This window comes from Podarcis cretensis, assembly GCF_951804945.1.
Source record: "Podarcis cretensis genome assembly, chromosome: 10".
In the NCBI taxonomy this organism is placed as follows: Eukaryota; Metazoa; Chordata; class Lepidosauria; order Squamata; family Lacertidae; genus Podarcis; species Podarcis cretensis.
In genome coordinates, this window is record NC_137179.1 from 34,743,550 (window position 1) to 34,761,357 (window position 17,808).

The 17,808-nt window shown below is 41.6% G+C and overlaps 1 protein-coding gene across 1 annotated transcript in view; it reads left to right on the forward strand.

Annotated features, from left to right (window-relative positions):
- NUP205 (nucleoporin 205) overlaps positions 1-17,808 on the forward strand; it is a 33,776-nt gene that overhangs the window by 5,159 nt on the left and 10,809 nt on the right. Inside the window, exons 9-28 of the mRNA XM_079991871.1 lie at positions 1,310-1,426; positions 1,993-2,130; positions 2,470-2,620; positions 3,576-3,781; positions 4,083-4,265; positions 5,389-5,439; positions 6,058-6,267; positions 6,726-6,825; positions 7,194-7,331; positions 7,610-7,799; positions 8,610-8,730; positions 9,223-9,304; positions 9,814-9,978; positions 10,867-10,991; positions 11,297-11,411; positions 12,376-12,525; positions 14,613-14,687; positions 15,991-16,148; positions 16,669-16,749; positions 17,572-17,763. Coding sequence (XP_079847997.1) covers positions 1,310-1,426; positions 1,993-2,130; positions 2,470-2,620; positions 3,576-3,781; positions 4,083-4,265; positions 5,389-5,439; positions 6,058-6,267; positions 6,726-6,825; positions 7,194-7,331; positions 7,610-7,799; positions 8,610-8,730; positions 9,223-9,304; positions 9,814-9,978; positions 10,867-10,991; positions 11,297-11,411; positions 12,376-12,525; positions 14,613-14,687; positions 15,991-16,148; positions 16,669-16,749; positions 17,572-17,763 — 2,748 coding nt within the window. The remainder of the gene's footprint in view (positions 1-1,309; positions 1,427-1,992; positions 2,131-2,469; positions 2,621-3,575; positions 3,782-4,082; positions 4,266-5,388; positions 5,440-6,057; positions 6,268-6,725; positions 6,826-7,193; positions 7,332-7,609; positions 7,800-8,609; positions 8,731-9,222; positions 9,305-9,813; positions 9,979-10,866; positions 10,992-11,296; positions 11,412-12,375; positions 12,526-14,612; positions 14,688-15,990; positions 16,149-16,668; positions 16,750-17,571; positions 17,764-17,808) is intronic.

The following is a 17,808-nucleotide window of genomic DNA, read 5'->3' on the forward strand; positions in this document are numbered from 1 at the left end:
ATATAAGCATTTCAGTGTGGGAATTATGTCTTGCATTTTGTGTTCATATATGTGTGAAATTTTAAAATACACGCAGCGACCATTTTGTGCTTGTCCAATTGACAACTGGGTCCTTGCCTGGGGGTTACGTTCCAAGGATGGCATGTGTGTGCAAAAACACATATACTTGAACCACCCCTGCACAAGCAATCTTACCTTCTGGAACTATTGCGCCAAAAGGGTCTTACCCCACCAAGCAAGGCCGAGTGCTTAAAAACTTTCTGTCCCTAGAGATTTCAGCTGGCCAGCCTTCAACCATGTTGCACATGTTAAATGCACATAAGTTGCATGCATACTGCACATTGTTTGGCTAAATACTGACTTAAGCCCCAATGACCAGTTTAAGTAATTTAATATATTTTTTCTTAGAAAAAGGAACTACTTTCTGTTGTGGTCCTTGCCCTCTTCCAGATTGTGCACATATAAATTATTTTATGTTAGTAATACTATTTTGGCTGGTTGGCTCATCATCTTTACTATTTGCTGGGATAGTTCTCTTTTCTAGTAACAATCTCTCAACTTGGTCATGTTAATCTTACATAGATCTTCTTGAAAGTCATTCTCATTCTGTTAAATGGGACTTACTCCAAGGTTAAATATACATAAGCTGCCATTGTATACCCATATACATTTGGAGGAGGCTCCATAGAATTCATTGAGTTTTATTTCTGGGTATACATGTATAGGATTGTGCTGTTCTGCTGTTAATTTGAATTAAACTACTTGCATAGGCATCCTGACTAGCTTTATATTATTTATGATATAATTATCCAATCTGGAGAATTCTAGTAATAGGCCTGAGCTTCATATGAAGGAGTCATGCTTTTTTATTCTATTCAGTTGCCTGCTATTGTTATATGAAATAGATACAACAGTTGCACTTTTTCTACATGGTGACTAACTTTTTGGGGAATAGAGGGGACAATTCAGCTAGAATGAAACATGTTTCAGTCCCATAGATTTCAGTGAGAGAGACAAGCATGTGATCAATTTTGTACCTTTGAAATCAGTGGGTCTTAAATAAATGTAATTAGTGATGTCAACAGTTTTCTCTTATCTCATAGGCATCTTTGGTACTGGTGTAAAGAACCAGTTCCTCGTGTAATCTTACAGTGTGGTACATCTTTAAGGGAACATTTAAAAAAGATTCTAGTGGCCCTTTCATAAATACATGCTAATGAGGTTTAGTCAAGTGCCTGTAAAAGCTGTCTGCTTTTGTTCGCTTCCTAGTTAATTATCAATAAATTTATTTCCTTGGCAAACTGTGTAGGTGAAACAGCTAAGAAACCGTGCTGATGAAGATGCTCGCATGATACACATGAGTATACAGTTGGGTAATGAGCCACCTCTTTCTCTTAGACGGGATCTGGAGCATCTGATGTTTTTAGTAAGTTCTTTTAAAAATAAAATGTTGAGAAGTCGTAATAGTTTCATTTTTTAAAAAAAATGGTACATTGGTTAAAAATAATACAGTTGGAATAGCAAGAACATTGGTGCCAAATCTTATATTAAATACACTTCTGGCACCTCTCAGGTGGGCTCCATTGCAATTATAAGAGAAGCATTCATGGTGAGTTCTGGCTACTCTTTTTCTAGAAAAATGGCACTTTTGTATCCCACTTAAAAAATACCAGATGTGATGTAAGGTATTCTAAAGTTGCTATATTTCTTCTTAACGCTGGCAAATTAGTCTTTAGTCTGAAAAAGTTGTGTAAGTTTTGAAAGCTGCCCCAGGGAGTTTTGTGATTGTGGAAGGGAATAGTGTTAACATAGCTGGGGCTGCTGCTAATGGAATCTGTTTTGTATTTGAATTTGGCGCACGGATGATAATCAGGTGAAAGGCAATGTTCCTAAAGATCATGATAGGCTATAGTGTGTGTGTGTGTGTGTGTGTGTGTGTGTGTGTGTGTGTGTGTGTAGGTATGTAGGACTCACATTATTTCTGTTCTATAGATTGCTGAGTTGTACAAGAAGGATCCATTTAATTTGGAGCTTGCTCTTGAGTACTGGTGTCCTTCAGAGCCCCTGCAGAGTTCCACCATCATAGGATCGTATATTGGGATAGCCCATCAAAGACCACCTCAGCGTCAGGTGAGAAAATACCCAGTTCCCTCTGCTGTTGTTTGGGCTTGAGTTTTCTTGAAATGAGCATAGCCAATGGGCAGGGATGATGGGAATTGTAGTTCAGCCATGTCTGGAGGGCCAAAAGTTCTCCATGCCTGCCCGTGTACCTTGGAAGGGGTGGGGAATTCTTCTACAACCGGTACCAGTTTTAAGAAAATCAAGGCTAGAAAAGTGATTTGATTTTGGTTGTTAGCGTCTGAACAGATTGTGTACATTACAGGTTATTTTAAAACTTTAACTTTGGGGGCCCTTGGCTTTTTGTCATATATTTCTTCCTAGGCAAATGTTTCTATACTTTTTTTGTAGGTTGTTTTGTCTAAATTTGTTAGACAAATGGGAGACCTCCTTCCATCAACAATTTACATTCCTTACCTGAAAATGCTCCGGGGATTAGCCAATGGGCCCCAATGCGCTCATTACTGCTTTACTTTGCTGAAGGGCAATGGCAGCAGCCATGGTAAGAAATAAGGCCTCAAATAGGCCAACATACTTTCCCATTCACTTGAATCTGTTGCAGCAGAACCTCAGTACTAATGCATTATTTGCAAGGCAGCCTATCCTGAAGAAAACAAGGAAGTGAATGCTTTAGTCTTAATACTGAGTTGGATGAACCAGTGGTCTGATTCAGTATGAGGCAGCTTTCTTCGTGTCTGAGGGACAGAGTACCATGGTATAAACCAGGGGTCAGCAAACTTTTTCTGCAGGGGGCCGGTCCACTGTCCCTCAGACCTTGTGGGGGGGGTGGACAATATTTGGGGGGGGGGGATTCCCCCGCCCCAGCACTCCTCTCCCTTCTTCACAGGACTGGACAAGCCCCAGTGGCTGTTTACCTGTGCCTTCAAGCGGCAGGGGCTGGTGGCAGCAGAGGGATGATGAGCGGCGTGAAAGGGCTGGCTCTGGAGAGGGGCTGCTTAAAGTGGCGCTCAGCCAACCGCAGCTCAACAAAGCCCACCCCCTTCCTCCTCTAGGCAGGGTGGGGAGAAGCCAGGAGGAGGGAGGGAGGGAGGAGGCGCCACCACTGTGGTGTGTGTGGGGGGGGGGGGAAATGGTGCAGCCCAAACGATCAGAATCCCCATGCCAATCCACGCAGCGATTCCCAGACCGTCTGATTGATCCAGAAGGCAATTGGACCGGATCCGGCCCCCAGGCCTTAGTTTGCCGACCCATGGTATAAACAAATGGGACTTTCCCTGCCCACTAAGTATACTCAGTTGTTTTTGGTTTCCCTTTGCAGGTTTTTCCACTGAAGATTTTTTTGTGTTTTTTAATATTATAATATAGGCTTGCTAGTGTTTTTCAGATGATATGCAATAAAAATGTTTAATCTTAAATTTAGGGCAGGTTTTGTTTTTTCAGGTGTAGGCTTAATTAACATAATCTGTACTCATGCAGATATTTCCCCCCCTTTCTAGCTGAAAACATCCAAGGAGCAGGTGGCAGTCCTGTCTCCTGGGAGCATTTCTTCCACTCTCTGATGCTGTACCATGAACACCTGCGGAAAGATTTGCCGAGTGCAGATAGCATTCAGTATCGTCACCTTCCTCTCAGAGGCATCACCCAGAAAGAACAGGATGGATTGATTTCATTTCTGCAACTTACAGAAACTATAGTGAAATGGGTAAATAGGCCTTTCCTTTAATGGTTGATGCATTCAGGATTCCGTTTGTCCATTATTTTATGAATTAAGTTGGCTTTACAAACCCAGCACATTTTATATGAAAAGTCAGATGTACTAGTGGAAAATTGATATAGCCATTGATAGACTTGAACTGAAGTTCATTTTGACTGGGAGGAAAATAGAAAGTGAGGAAAATATTAGTGTTGGATTCTTATTCGTAATATAATTGGCCCCATAATGACATTGCTTAGTTTTTGTTTGAATCATCAGAGGTCACTAGTGCTCTTTCTCTCCTTTCTAGAGTGAGAATGCCCGCTTGGCTCTCTGTGAACACCCTCAGTGGACACCAGTGGTTATAATTTTGGGACTTCTGCAATGTAGCATCCATCCCATTTTGAAAGCAGAGTTATTAGAGACTCTTTCAGCCTTTGGGAAATCTCCGGAAATTGCTGCTTCACTGTGGCAGTCATTGGAATACACCCAGGTATCTTAACTTTTTCCACTGCAGTTTAACCCTTAGTGCAATCCTGTACGTATTCTGACACTATTTAGCAATGTATGCTCTGAATACTAGAAGTTCATGCTTTCCCCCAAATTCTATTTTATTAAACTGTTGCTAGTTCTTACTTAAAAATCAGGTGGAGTTAATTATATGCATGGCATTGTTTTCTGTGTTCAGAATATTGGGCTGTAGCAGCAGCAGCTGAAACAGAATGAAAAAGTGCAAGTCCAATTGATTCCCCTTCTGTGATGTATTTTTTGCTTATGTATTATAAATCTGTACTGGCAGATTCTGAATAAGGTTAAGAAGAAAGGCAGGTTTCCCTTTTTGTGGAGAGAAGGTGGGAATGTGTCTTGTGGTAAATACAGCTGATCACGCTAGCACTCTAGTCCTTTTAGGTCCGATCAAGAAAATTGTGCTGCCTACAAAGGAGAGCCAGCGCAGATGCAATGCAGCCTTATATTTAATAATTTTCCTGGTAATCCTAGGTGACCAGGTGTTCAATAAAGCAAATGAGCAAGTTGGTGGAATAGAAGTGGATTGCTGTGTCGCTCCTCGACTGCTTTTTAGTAGAAGCAATTGTTTTAATAGCCTGTGTTTCTATGCTAGCTGCAGAAGGGAGCTGCTTCTGTTCTGTGGCCAACATGGAAATTTAGGCTAGTAGCCTCTTAGCAGGTTTGCAAACATTGGCGGACTTGTAACTTTTGTGTGCTCATTCCCTTGGTGACCGGAAAAGCCGATAGGACTTTGCACTCCTTTCCCATAGTTCCTCCTTTCTTGTGCTGGTATTCCATTCTCCTTTCGTCACCAGTGTTAGCTGTGGTTAGTTGTTACATTTGCACTATATTTGTGAATTTGCAAACTAAATGGAAGAGGATGGGAAGAGGGAGCATGCGACTCTACTGGGACGGGTATTTTCAGGTGCTGCATTAAAAGCTTGTTGGATAGAGTTTAATCTGTCTTTCTGGAAGGGTGACAATACCTTTTCATATGGGTAGAAGCTCTTGAAAAGAGTGTGCAAGATAAACAGTGTAGCTCATTTTTTAGCTCTGATGTTCTTTTGATGATTATGAAAAATCATTTCCTTTCTCGTTTGTTTTGAAAGATACTACAAACTGTCAGAACTCCAGGCCAAAGACAAGCCATTGGCATTGAGGTAAAATCTGTTTCTAGTTAGCTACATGGTTGTACAAAGTGAAAAGCTGTAGGACTGCTTCAGCAAAGAGGAGCTTCAGAGTCTTTTACTTGCATATTTTAAAATAGTAATAATAGTGCACATACTCATTTTTTTAAAAAAAAAGTGAAAAGGGGGGGGGGGGAATCCTTACAAGATGAGTAGATGCCTGAAATTGGTTGTGATGAGCGTTCTGATCATGTGCAGATTTAAGCATGCCTAAACCTATTGAAGTCAATTGACTTAGATGCACCTGACTCTCAAACTGCAAGCACTGTTGGAAGCAATGAGGGTTGTTGTGACTTAACTTATTTCATTGATTACTAATTAACTTGGCTGTGGCTAATTTCAGCTTAATTGAGGCCATAGACATTGAAAAGCAATAGGCAAATTAAAAACCTACTAAAACTTAATGCCCTACCCCCTTTTAGTCGTTTTTTTGAAGGCAAACATGCCTTGTGCTATCCATCTGGTTGTAGTGAAACATGAGAATCTATTGTAATTGTGTAAAAAAACCCAAAAACCTATAGATACATTCTGACATTATGATGCACTAAATTACATTTTTAATAAAGTTTGTTTCTCTGTTTTCCTGCAAAGGTTGAATTGAATGAAATTGAATCCCGGTGTGAGGAGTATCCTTTAACTCGTGCTTTCTGCCGGCTCATTAGCACACTGGTGGAGAGTTCATTTCCTTCTAACCTGGGCGCTGGCTTGCGCCCACCAGGCTTTGATCCATATCTGCAATTTCTGAGAGATTCTGTGTTTCTTCGATTTCGTACAAGGGCCTATCGGCGAGCTGCTGAGAAGGTAGCTTCTGCTTCTAAATATGTATTGTTTTTAAATAACTTCTATAGATTTTTCTAAACTTGATGGTGTAGACTTTTTAAAATGATGTGATGTTTTGCTAATTTTTGCCCCTAAGATTTACAGCTAATCACATTAAATCTGAGTTGAGCTAGTGACTGGGTTCCATGTATTCCACTGCCATGACATGATGCTCAGAATTAGAAGATTAGCGATACTTCGGAAGGGCTGTAGCTCAGTAGTAGAGTCAGGTACAATTCCTGGCCATCTCCAAGAGTGGCTGGGAAAGGCTTCTGTCTGACTGCATGGAGAGCCACTGTCAGACAACATAGATTGTACTGAGCTACTTGGACTAATAACCTGATTCTGCATAAGGGATCTTTTTATCTTACTAAAATGGGAAGCTGAGGTTTGAGATGTCCACTTTTAAAATAATATTTTGTGTGTGCTTTTCTTGACAGTGGGAAGTAGCAGAAGCAGTTCTAGAGGTTTTTTACAAGCTGCTGAGAGATTACGAACCTCAGCTTGAAGATTTTGTGGACCAATATGTGGAGTTACAAGGTATGCACTTTCCTGGTTTGTCTTTAGCTCCGTTTTTGTATCTTGTTTGGGGAAGAAAGCAAAATGGTGACCAATTCTCCTGCTGGCTTTTAGACTGGTCCTTCAGACTCAGAAAAATAGTTCTGGGGGAAGCTAGCAAGGAGGAATTGACTGTGGTCTAACAGGCAAACAGAATGAGCAAATACAGAGTTATAAATTCAGAGAAGAAAGTACTACAATGTCAAAAGCAGCTGGGTTTTGTCATTGTTTTGAAGCTGGTATAGGAGAAGGGATAGTGACTGTGTTTAGATTTGCTTCAAAAAAAGCAATGAATTTTTTTTGACAAACTATAATGCTGATATTACTGAATTGCACTTTTAATTTTTTAGGGGAAGAAATTATAGCTTATAAACCACCTGGATTTAACCTGATGTATCATCTGTTGAATGAGTCACCAATGTTGGAACTGTGTCTTAGCTTGCTGGAAGAAGGGGTTAAACAACTAGATACCTATGCTCCTTTCCCTGGTATGTAGCAAAAATAAATTAAAAATTCAACTTAAAAAAATATTTTGATGCTACTTACTGTATAGCCAGTGAACTGAATTCTTCATTATGTAGATCCACTGCAAAGAAAGCTGTTGAATAAAAGTTGGCCATTCTTGAGTGGGGTCTTTTAATGCAAACGGTGACTTTTTATGGCTCTGTTAATGCACATATGTAGATTGACTGCAGCATTATTTGTTTCCCTCATAAGCGTTCTAGGCATGGAAGTGGGATTGTCTTTATTTCCTTTCCTTCCATAGGAAAGAAGCACTTGGAGAAAGCTGTACAGTATTGCCTTGGCCTGCTTAATCTGACCCTACAGAAAGAGAACCTTTTCATGGACTTGTTAAGGGAAAGCCACCTCTCCCTGATTGTTACATCCCTGGAACAGCTGCTGCAAGGAATCAACCCTCGCACTAAAAAGGCAGACCATGTGGTGAATATTGCCAGGTAGAACCAATGCATTTAGAAAGAGGGGTGTGGTTCTTGAGAGACTGGCATAATGTGAGACCATTGGGTGCCTGTTGAGAGGTTCCTACAGCTTGCCCTGCTCCTTACACAGATTATCACTATTCAGCCCACTGCAAAGAAATCAAATAAGGTCTCTGTACTGACCTGATTTTAAAGATCGGGTCCAAATTACGAATCTGTTCTGAGCAGTTGCCTATGTCTGAAAACCTTTGGGGTTTCCCCTGGGTCTGCTGATGCCCTCCTTTTCTCTCTCTCTCTCTCTGTGTTGTTTTGGTTATAAACAGCTGGCACTTGGAACAAATGAGAGCTATTTGTGTATAATATGATTTAGTATCATATATACATGTCTGATGTAGCCGCATGCAGCAGCAGCATATGGGGGTGGAATGGGGAGAGCAGTAGCATCACCTTGCTGGTGGCAGTGGTGCTGTGTTTGTGTCGATGGGACAGGGTGAAGCAGTGGCAGGGCTGACAACGGCAGCCCACAGGTGTGCACAGCAGTGATGGCAACCCAGAGCTTGACCTTGCTGCTGCCTCCTGCCATCTCTGTCACAGTGAACATTGCTGCTGCTGCTGCTGCTACTCTCGCCTCCCTTCACCTGCTTCTGCATACATATTTTTAGCCTAGATACTAATTTTTATGAATAATAATAATTTTATGATATATACCCCACCCCAGCCACACTGGGCGGCTTCCAGCATGGAAGCATTATTAAGGCTCCCTTCCCCCCCTTTTCTCTGGCATTTCTGGTTGGAATTGACAATTCCTATGTTCTTGTAATTTTCAAGGTATCTTTATCATGGCAATACCAATCCTGAACTGGCTTTTGAAAGTTCCAAGATCCTGTGTTGCATTTCCTGTAATTCTAATATTCAGGTCAAATTGATTGGAGATTTCACACAAGACCAGGTAACTGTTGTTACATTTGTTTTTTATGCAAGGAAGGGGAAGAATGATGTAGCCAGCACATGGCTTTACTGTTAGAATGGTTTCTAACCAGGTCAGAGTTGTTTACATTTGTATGGTTCTCAGGACCTTCCCATCTAGTCAGCAATCAAATCTTACTTAACTTTAGCATTAAGGCTGCTTCATGTAACTTGGGATCATTTTCCAAGACTCTCTACAACTGATTTCTGGGAGGAGGAGACTGCAGATCCTTTATGATCTGCACAGGACCATATAACTCAAAAGATCTGCATTGGCTACCTGCACAATACAAGGGCCGTTAAGATGTTTTGATGTATTAAATCCTAAAGTCTCAGGACCCAGTTTCCTGAAAGAGACTTTCTCCCTATATTGTTCTGCCTGGGCTTCAAGATAGGCAGGGGAGGTCCTAAATCAATCTGCCATTGTATAATACCTCACTATCTTCTCATTTCCATTCTTTGGTTGCAAATCCAGAATATCAGCCAGAAACTAATGGCTGGGTTTGTGGAATGTTTGGACAATGAAGCTGCTGAAGAAATCATTAATCCTGATGAAGGTATGAAAGTAGTCCATGTTTTTTGTACATTAAAATAAGCTGCAGGATAACTGAGAATGAATTATTGAAGATCCTCAGAATGTGACTATTTGCAGAACTGAAAACCATTTTATTAATATATTTTTGGCCTATAATTGAGTTCAGAATCGTGTGTCCTTTTTTCTTATTTTTATAACATTTTGGGCAAAAGGCAGAGCACTAATTTGCAAGTTGGTTTTAAAAGCAATTCTATAAAAGTCACTGCTCCATGAAATACTTTTATGTGGATGGACTGGCAATTTATACTGCTGATAATTCTTTGAGGCATGTTGACACGTGGAAATACTTTCGTGTACGCTTCCCTGCCTGGATAGGTCAACACAAGTGATTAGGCAAGTGCCTATTTTCCCTGTTGTAACAAAAATATTGTACATTATTGCAAATCATGTATGTTTCCATTAAAAGCCATTGGATATTAGAATTGAGCACTTCATGAATTTGTATCACTGATGTGTATTTTTGGTTCCCAGAACTTGAAGCTGAAAGGAAGCAGGCCCCAATTTACCATGAAACAAGGATTAACATCCTGAACCTTCTCATTGCCTCTTTGGAGTGCAGCCCACCAAATCTTGCCTTGTATCTTCTGGGTTATGAATTCAAGAAGCCTGTGAGCAACACAAACTTGCAAGACCCAGGTACATGGCTGAAGAGGGCAGGGTGGGGGAGCTGCTGTTCATATGTTGGAAGGAATCAGCTCAGTAGTAGAAGGAATTTATTTTTGCCCAGAATGGGCAGAAGTTTCACGCTCAGTAGACATAACAAAATGATCTACGTCAGGCTTCCTGAAACTCGGCCCTCCAGATGTTTTTTGAGACTACAATTCCCATCATCCCTGACCACTGGTCCTGCTAGCTAGGGATCATGGGAGTTGTAGGCCAAAAATATCTGGAGGGCCAAGTCTGAGGAAGCCTGATCTACGTCAAGAGTACTTTACTATGAGTGATTACAGCTATGACCACATGTTTCATGCTGGCCAGCTGCAAGTGAAAAGTCTTGCAAAAACCAGACACCTTGCAAAACCCGGCAAGACCCAAGAGGAGTCAGACTGAGCCAGATTTAACCCTGCTCATAAGTTGATGTGTGGGGCATTAAATCCTGCTGCTTTGGGGGTGGGAACAGGCATGCAGCAAACCCCACTCTCCCAACCATCAGCTGACATGAATGGGTGTGGCTTGGGGAAACTGGACCCCTTGGAGGGCAAACTGGACCCCCTGGAGGACCAGGATTGGCCCACAGGCCGAAGGCTGCCCACCCCGATCTACTTGCTGTTCCGTTTGTTAATTATCTTTTCAAATTAGTAAGCAGTATTAACATTAGTGTGCTGTAGAAAGTATATATAAATTTGACAAAATGAATGAATAATTGAATCCTTGCCATAGTCCAGTTTTGATAAAATGCAATGTTAAATTAGAGTAAAATATTTGCTATTTTTGTGAAGTAAATCTTAAAAACAGGGTGATGTTTGTTTCGTTTCTATACATCATGCACAGTTTTCCCCCTAAATATGAATGTTGCATCTTCAGGTGTATTGGGCTGCCCTAGAACTTGCCTACATGCTATTTTGACCATACTGGAGAATGGTACCGAAACAAGGTCTGGTCCCACAGCGGTTCAACAATCTCCTCATCTAGCAGAATTGTGTTACCAGGTATACATGATATTTCCTGTTTTAGGAAAGCTAAAATGGGGTGCTCTGTATAAATCCAATGAGCTTTCTATTTGGAGGGAATTGATTTTTTCAGTTTACTAATATAATTTCAGTTTTTTAAAAAAACATTTAACATTGCAGTCCTACTCAGAAGTATGTCTCATTGAATTGAATGGGATTTACTTCCAGGTAAATGTGTATAGGATTGCATGAGTAGATCTGAGTTTAAATACAATACTTAATTAGAAATATTTTGGCTAGTATTAAAGGAAACTAATATCTGGATTTCCTTCTTGTTCAAACAGGTGATCTATCAGTTGTGTGCCTGCTCAGACACTTCAGGCCCGACAATGAGATATTTGAGAACCAGCCAGGATTTTTTGTTCTCTCAGTTGCAGCATTTACCATTTTCTGTCAAAGGTACGACTTTTCAAGTACAGTCTCATAATTTTATTTCTAGCAAGTTATTTATAGCCTGCATTTAAGAAATTAAAAAATTGTCCAGTAGCACCTTAGAGACCAACTGAGTTTGTTCTAGGTATAAGCTTTTGTGTGTGTGCACACTTCTTCAGATACTGAACAATTTTTTTATTTTTTATTTCAACTGTGTCAGACCAACACGGCTACCTACTTGAATCTTGATTTAAGAAACATTATTTACAAGTGGCTTACAAAATATACACAAAACATATTAGTTAGAATATTTGTAACATCTACTTCATAAAACTAGTAAAAACAACAAATAACCCAGCATTAGATAGAAAAAACAGATCACAACACCATTTATGTCACTCAGTCTACAACTAGTCACTGAAGACCATGACAAGGAATATCTTCAAGGCCCTTTTAAAAGTATTGAAGAATGAGGCATTCTGGATCTCATATAGCACTGAATAAAACTTGAAGAGACACCAGGGATCTTACATTCTTTTTTCAATTCTCATTCATTGCTTGGAAGAATCACTTCTTCTGTTTTGCCTTTTTAACAGAATTTGGAAAGTCTCGTCTTAGCAAGATTTGCAAATTCTTGTCCTGGCAGGGAGAGAAAAGTCATTTTTCCTTTTGTGTATTTGTAGGTATCTTAGAGCCACTCTGTGTGCATTATTTTTTTCTAATAAAGTGATTAATGTCCATGTTGTGCAGTTGGAGGACCAAGAGAATATACATTTCAAAAGCGGCTCCTCTTTTTCAGGGCTTTGCCATGAATTACATTGTGTGGAAAGCTGCTTTACATAAACAACTTCCCACATAGAGAGCAATGTCCCATTTGCTTACATTTCCAAGCAGCAGATGTGTAACAAATATAACATGAGTCCAACCAGCAATGGTAGACTCTTCTGAAGTGTCTGTATTGCTCCCATTCTTGCCCTATCTTGACTTTCAGAGCATGAGATTCCAGCTTTGAACCAGATGTCCTGGCTAATGAAGACGGCCTCTATAGAATTGCGTGTTACTTCACTGAACCGCCAGCGTTCTCACACACAGAGACTCCTGCACCTCCTTCTGGATGACATGCCTGTCAAATCCTACTTAGGTAAATGGAGCACGGAAGGCTGCTCTAAGAATCAAAGACTGCTCATATCTAAAGGGCTCCTTTCCATTTTTTTATTACTTTCCATGTTCATATCTGAATGATATAATGCTTTCCCTACACTTTATAGTGGTTAACTTTGGAAGTAAATATAAGCCAAGGTTTCAGACCACATGAATTAGCAGTCATGCTGTGGGCCGTACTGAGCATTTATAGTACGCTGTCAGAGCTGCCTCTAGGTCCCAGCTCACAGAGGACCAACGCTAGGCTGTCGTAATGTACAATAGTCTTTATTGAAGTTCAATTTCCATTTCAAAGCCGCAGCGCGCAGCCCTACATCTTAAACCCTAGATCGGCGAAGTCCCGTCTGAGTCTCCTCCCCTCTGACACCAGTTTAAGATCCTAGCCCTGCTCCACCTTTTCCGCTGCTCTCTCCTCTTCTGGGTCCTCCTGCCCGCTGGGGCATTGCTCTTTCTGGACTCTTCCGACGCTGAGTCGCTTAGCTCCTCCCCCTGCCTCCTGCGGGCTTTAGGACCCGGTTCCCAATCCTCATTCTCTGCTGTCCCGCGCTCCTGTACATTTGAACTTGCCTCTCGCGCCAACCCAGTGACCTTTCTCCTAACCGTTACACTACTTCGGTCACTGCTTCCCTCTTCCGGGATACTGGCCGGATCTGACCTCCCCTCCGTTGTCCAACTTTCTGATGGAGGCGTGGTCAGCCCTGCCTCATCTTCTCTCCCTGGTGGGGAATGCACTGGCCCCGATACTTGGGACTCTTCCCCCCCACTCTGCTCTGGTGGGGAAGCTGGTCCTGATTTCCAACTACTGCTCTGGGAGTCCCTGCTGCCCCCTTGCTCCTGGGGCGTTCCCCTTGGGAACCCCCTACCCCTGGCCACTGGCGCCCCCTTCTGTGAATCTTCCGATTCGCTGGAGAGGCTCATGGAATCCCTCGGTCCACTGTCCTCTTCTACGCTCCCCTCGGATTCTTCCCCTTCGCTCTCCATCTCCTCTCTTCCCTGTGCCTCTGCTCCTGAGCCCCTGACATATCTGAATGATATAATGCTTTCCTTACACTTTATAGTGGTTAACTTTGGAAGTAAATATAAGCCAAGGTTTCAGACCACATGAATTAGCAGTCATGCTGTGGGCCGTACTGAGCATTTATAGTACGCTCTATATATTTTATAGCACTTGAGACATAATACCACACACACTATGGAATCATTATAACCTTACAATATTTTAATGCATTTATTAGGCTGGAATTTCCCTAGGTAAAGGTAAAGGTAAAGGGACCCCTGACTATTAGGTCCAGTCGTGGCGGACTCTGGGGTTGCGGCGCTCATCTCACTTTATTGGCCGAAGGAGCTGGCATACAGCTTCTGGGTCATATGGCCAGCATGACTAAGCCGCTTCTGGCGAACGCCGTTTACCCTCCCGCCAGAGCGGTACCTATTTATCTACTTGCACTTTGATGTGCTTTCGAACTGCTAGGTTGGCAGGAGCAGGGACCGAGCAATGGGAGCTCACCCCGTTGCGGGGATTCGAACTGCTGACCTGATAGGCAAGTCCTAGGCTCTGTGGTTTAATCCACAGCGCCACCCGCGTCCTGGAATTTCCCTAGAAAGCAACATTTTTAATTTTTAAATGTCCTTTGCTAAGTTTGAATTTGTGCAACTTTGCTTTCATTCATTTGGGAAAAGCTCTCCAAGGAGTATACAAATAAAATTTTCAGTGAAACACAGCTAAAATCCATAAACTGATTTAAAACAAATATGCATTAAACTATCATAATTGAAAGCAAAGATAAAATCGAGAACTTTAACAACAAATACTGGTAACTAAATAATGTCTGAATATGCTTGCTGAAGCAGAAAATTTTCAGCAGCAATCTAGCACAATATAGTGAGGGTGATTGCTTAATGTCATTAAGCAGGGAGGTCCAAGCCACACTAATGAAATGCCTCCTCATATGGAGATCATGTGACACTTGTAAAAGTGCAAGATCTGCAGATCAAAGTGATCACATAGGCCCGCATGGGGCAAGGCAATCTCTTAAGTAAACTTTTTCAAAATTTCAATCCTCTTAGCTGAAGGTGAAGGAGGCATAGAAGATGAAAGCCGGTCTGTTAGTGGGTTTCTTCATTTTGATACTGCCGCCAAAGGTAAGTCTCGTTGTGGCTGGTTTACTCAGTCCTTCTACTCTGGATTAGAACCTGAGCAGTCTGTGTCCTGTCTTTGCTTTTGCTTATATTGAGAAATTGGTGGCTATGAGCCAGGTGAATTAATTTAACTGTAAACTATTGTTTCAATGTTGTGTCAGCGATCTAAAACACAACTGTTTCATCATAAAAAAATTCCTTCCAGTAGCACCTTAAAGACCAACTAAGTTAGTTCTTGGTATGAGCTTTCGTGTGCATGCACACTTCTTCAGATACACAGTGTGCATGCACACGAAAGCTCATACCAAGAACTAACTTAGTTGGTCTTTAAGGTGCTACTGGAAGGAATTTTTTTATTTTGTTTTGACTATGGCAGACCAACACGGCTACCTATCTGTAACTACAACTGTTTCATGTACAGCAGGCATGAGCTATAAATCTGTACACTAATTTGCAGTTTGTTGGGCTGTTTGTTGCACCTCCCGGGGTCTTTTTAAATAACCCTTTTTGTGGTCAGTGTGACAGAGCTCCTGGTGGGGGGGGGGCAGGGAGAGAGAGCCTCAACAAACACTATTGCAATCAAACTGCTGTGTGCATGACAATATCTTGGTCGGATTGGGTTGTACAAGTCCAGGATCTGACTATATGTCAAAGACAGGGGACCTCTGTCTCACAGGCTAGATTTGGCCCGTCAAGACTCCCCATTTGGCTCGCCAGGCTGTTTTCTCCAAACCGTGCCTACCTGCCATATGTAAAGTGTGTGGCAAGTAGAGATGTGACAGAAGAAAGCAAGATTGAACTTCCTCTATATCAGCTGGTGCATGGGGAGTTCAATTCTGCTTGGTTCAGGAGCACAAAAGACATCTCCTATGGGGAACTTGCACGCTCCAACCTTGCAGAGAGCAGGATTGAATTCACCATGCATCAGCTTTTGTGTGGGAAGTTCAGTCCTGCTTGTTCACTAGCTCTCCCCATCACTGTTAGGCCAACACTGAGAGGGGGGCAGGACCACCCACCTGTCCGTCACTTGATGCCATTTGGCCCAGAGGTTGAGGGTGGAATGAAATATCTGGCCCTCCAGGCCAAAAGGTTTTCCCACCTGCTGTAAGTAGATATTTGTGCCTACATCTAACATTTCAGGTTTAAATGTTTCCCTTTTTATATACAGAATCTACGGAAACCATTAGGAACAAAATTAAATTATAATCAGAAAGCTCTTTCCATTAAAGCTGCTTTAACTTCTGTCTTCAGAATTCAGTTAAACTCTGATTCTTCCATTTCTGAATAGATTTTTTCCCTTCCTTAGTACGCAGGAAGGTGTTGAGCATCCTAGACTCAATTGACTTCAGTCAAGAGATCCCAGAACCTTTGCAGCTGGATTTTTTTGACCGTGCTCAAATTGAGCAGGTCATTGCGAACTGCGAGAACAGAAGTGCACGTGGACCAGTTATCTGCAATGTCAAGGTGAGCAATTTCTAGAAACCTCTGTACTTCACAGTTTAAGGGTGTAATGCAGCAAACATTATGTATATTCAGAATGTATATTTTTTATTTCTGTGGAAGATTTTTTGATAAAACCTTAACTCTCCCACTGACTTCAGTATGTCAGCATTTACGTTAGTAGCCTCTCAAATGTGAGAATTAACGTTGGAATAATTTATATAGGCTTTTATTTGCATACCTGATAGTGATATGGTTATCTTCAGGTTCATACCACTGTTGTGCCAGCTTCTTTACAAAACACAGTGCCTTATATTGAATGTCTTAAAAGGAAAGCTGACATTTCAAGTTGAACATGGTTGTATTTTCCTTGGCCTGTTTCATTTAAGTTGAACTGGGATGGAAATGAAATTGTGGACCCAAATATGAAATGAATGAAGTGAATCAGAAAGGGAATTAGCAGTGTTTTCATGTTCACAGTTGTCTCCAAATTTTACACATAATAGATTAACAAAAGACACCACTTTCCGTTCTTCAATTCTAGCATCTCCACAAAGTTCTGATTGCTGAAGTTAATGCCCTACAAGGGATGGCAGCCCTTGGGCAGAGACCTTTGCTCATGGAGGTAAGCCACTTAAAATGTGTAAGCTTGATTGAAACCTGGGAAGTTGCCATATGCAGAATCCATTTATTGGTCCATTTATCTCAGCATTGTTGACACTGACTGACTTCAAGCAAGGGCCCTACATGGAGATGCTGGGGATTAAACCCAGGACTTTTTTTGACATGCATAGCATGTGCTCAACCACAGTTGTGGCCATTTCTTGAAAAACAGCTGCACGGATTATTTTACTACTAATTGTTTTTTAGAAGAGCCCAATATCTGTCATTCATTTATATAGCTCTTTTCACTTTATAAATGCTTTCAGATAAATTACTTTGCAATACTTCATTTATTGTGTCAGCAGGGCTTGGATGTAGGTAGCGCTGGCAATTCTTGTCTTCCCTAAGGCCACCCAGTGACCGTGATGCTGGTTTCACGATGAAGCAGAGCATCGCTTCTAAGGAAAACTGAGACTGAGAATTCTGCTGCCCAGAAGGGGTGCATAGAAAGCAATTTGAGTTGCTATTTAAAGGGAATCTCAATGGGGAGACAACCCACATTCCTCTGATGGCATTCCCCCCCCCCCCCCCCCCGTTATGCAGCTCCCCGGCAAAATCCTCAAGCTGCTTTTGAAACTTGGTTGAGTTTGAAAGGCAGTCTTAGGGTTCCTTGGGCAACTGCGGAGAATGTAAACATGTGTGCACACTCCCTGCTTGATTATAGGCCAAGGGTCTAAATTAACTTTCTCAGAAGCTACTTTTTAGATATGTCCTTTGCAACTTTGTTTAAAAATAGAGCCTTTTTTTGGTCTCCTATGAGATAACCCTTTCCTTGACCGTCCAGGAAATCAACACAATTCTCCAGTATGTTGTGGAACGGAACAAGCTCCTTCAGTGTCTCTATGCTAAGCGGCATGCTCTGGAGTCCTGGAGGCAGTTGGTGGAAATCATATTAACTGCCTGCCCACAGGACCTTATACAACCTGAAGATAGGCAGCTTATTATCCGTGATCTCTTACAAGATTTGCATGACAAGGTAAGCCCCTTGAAATGACATGGTATGGTGACGCTGACGGCCAAT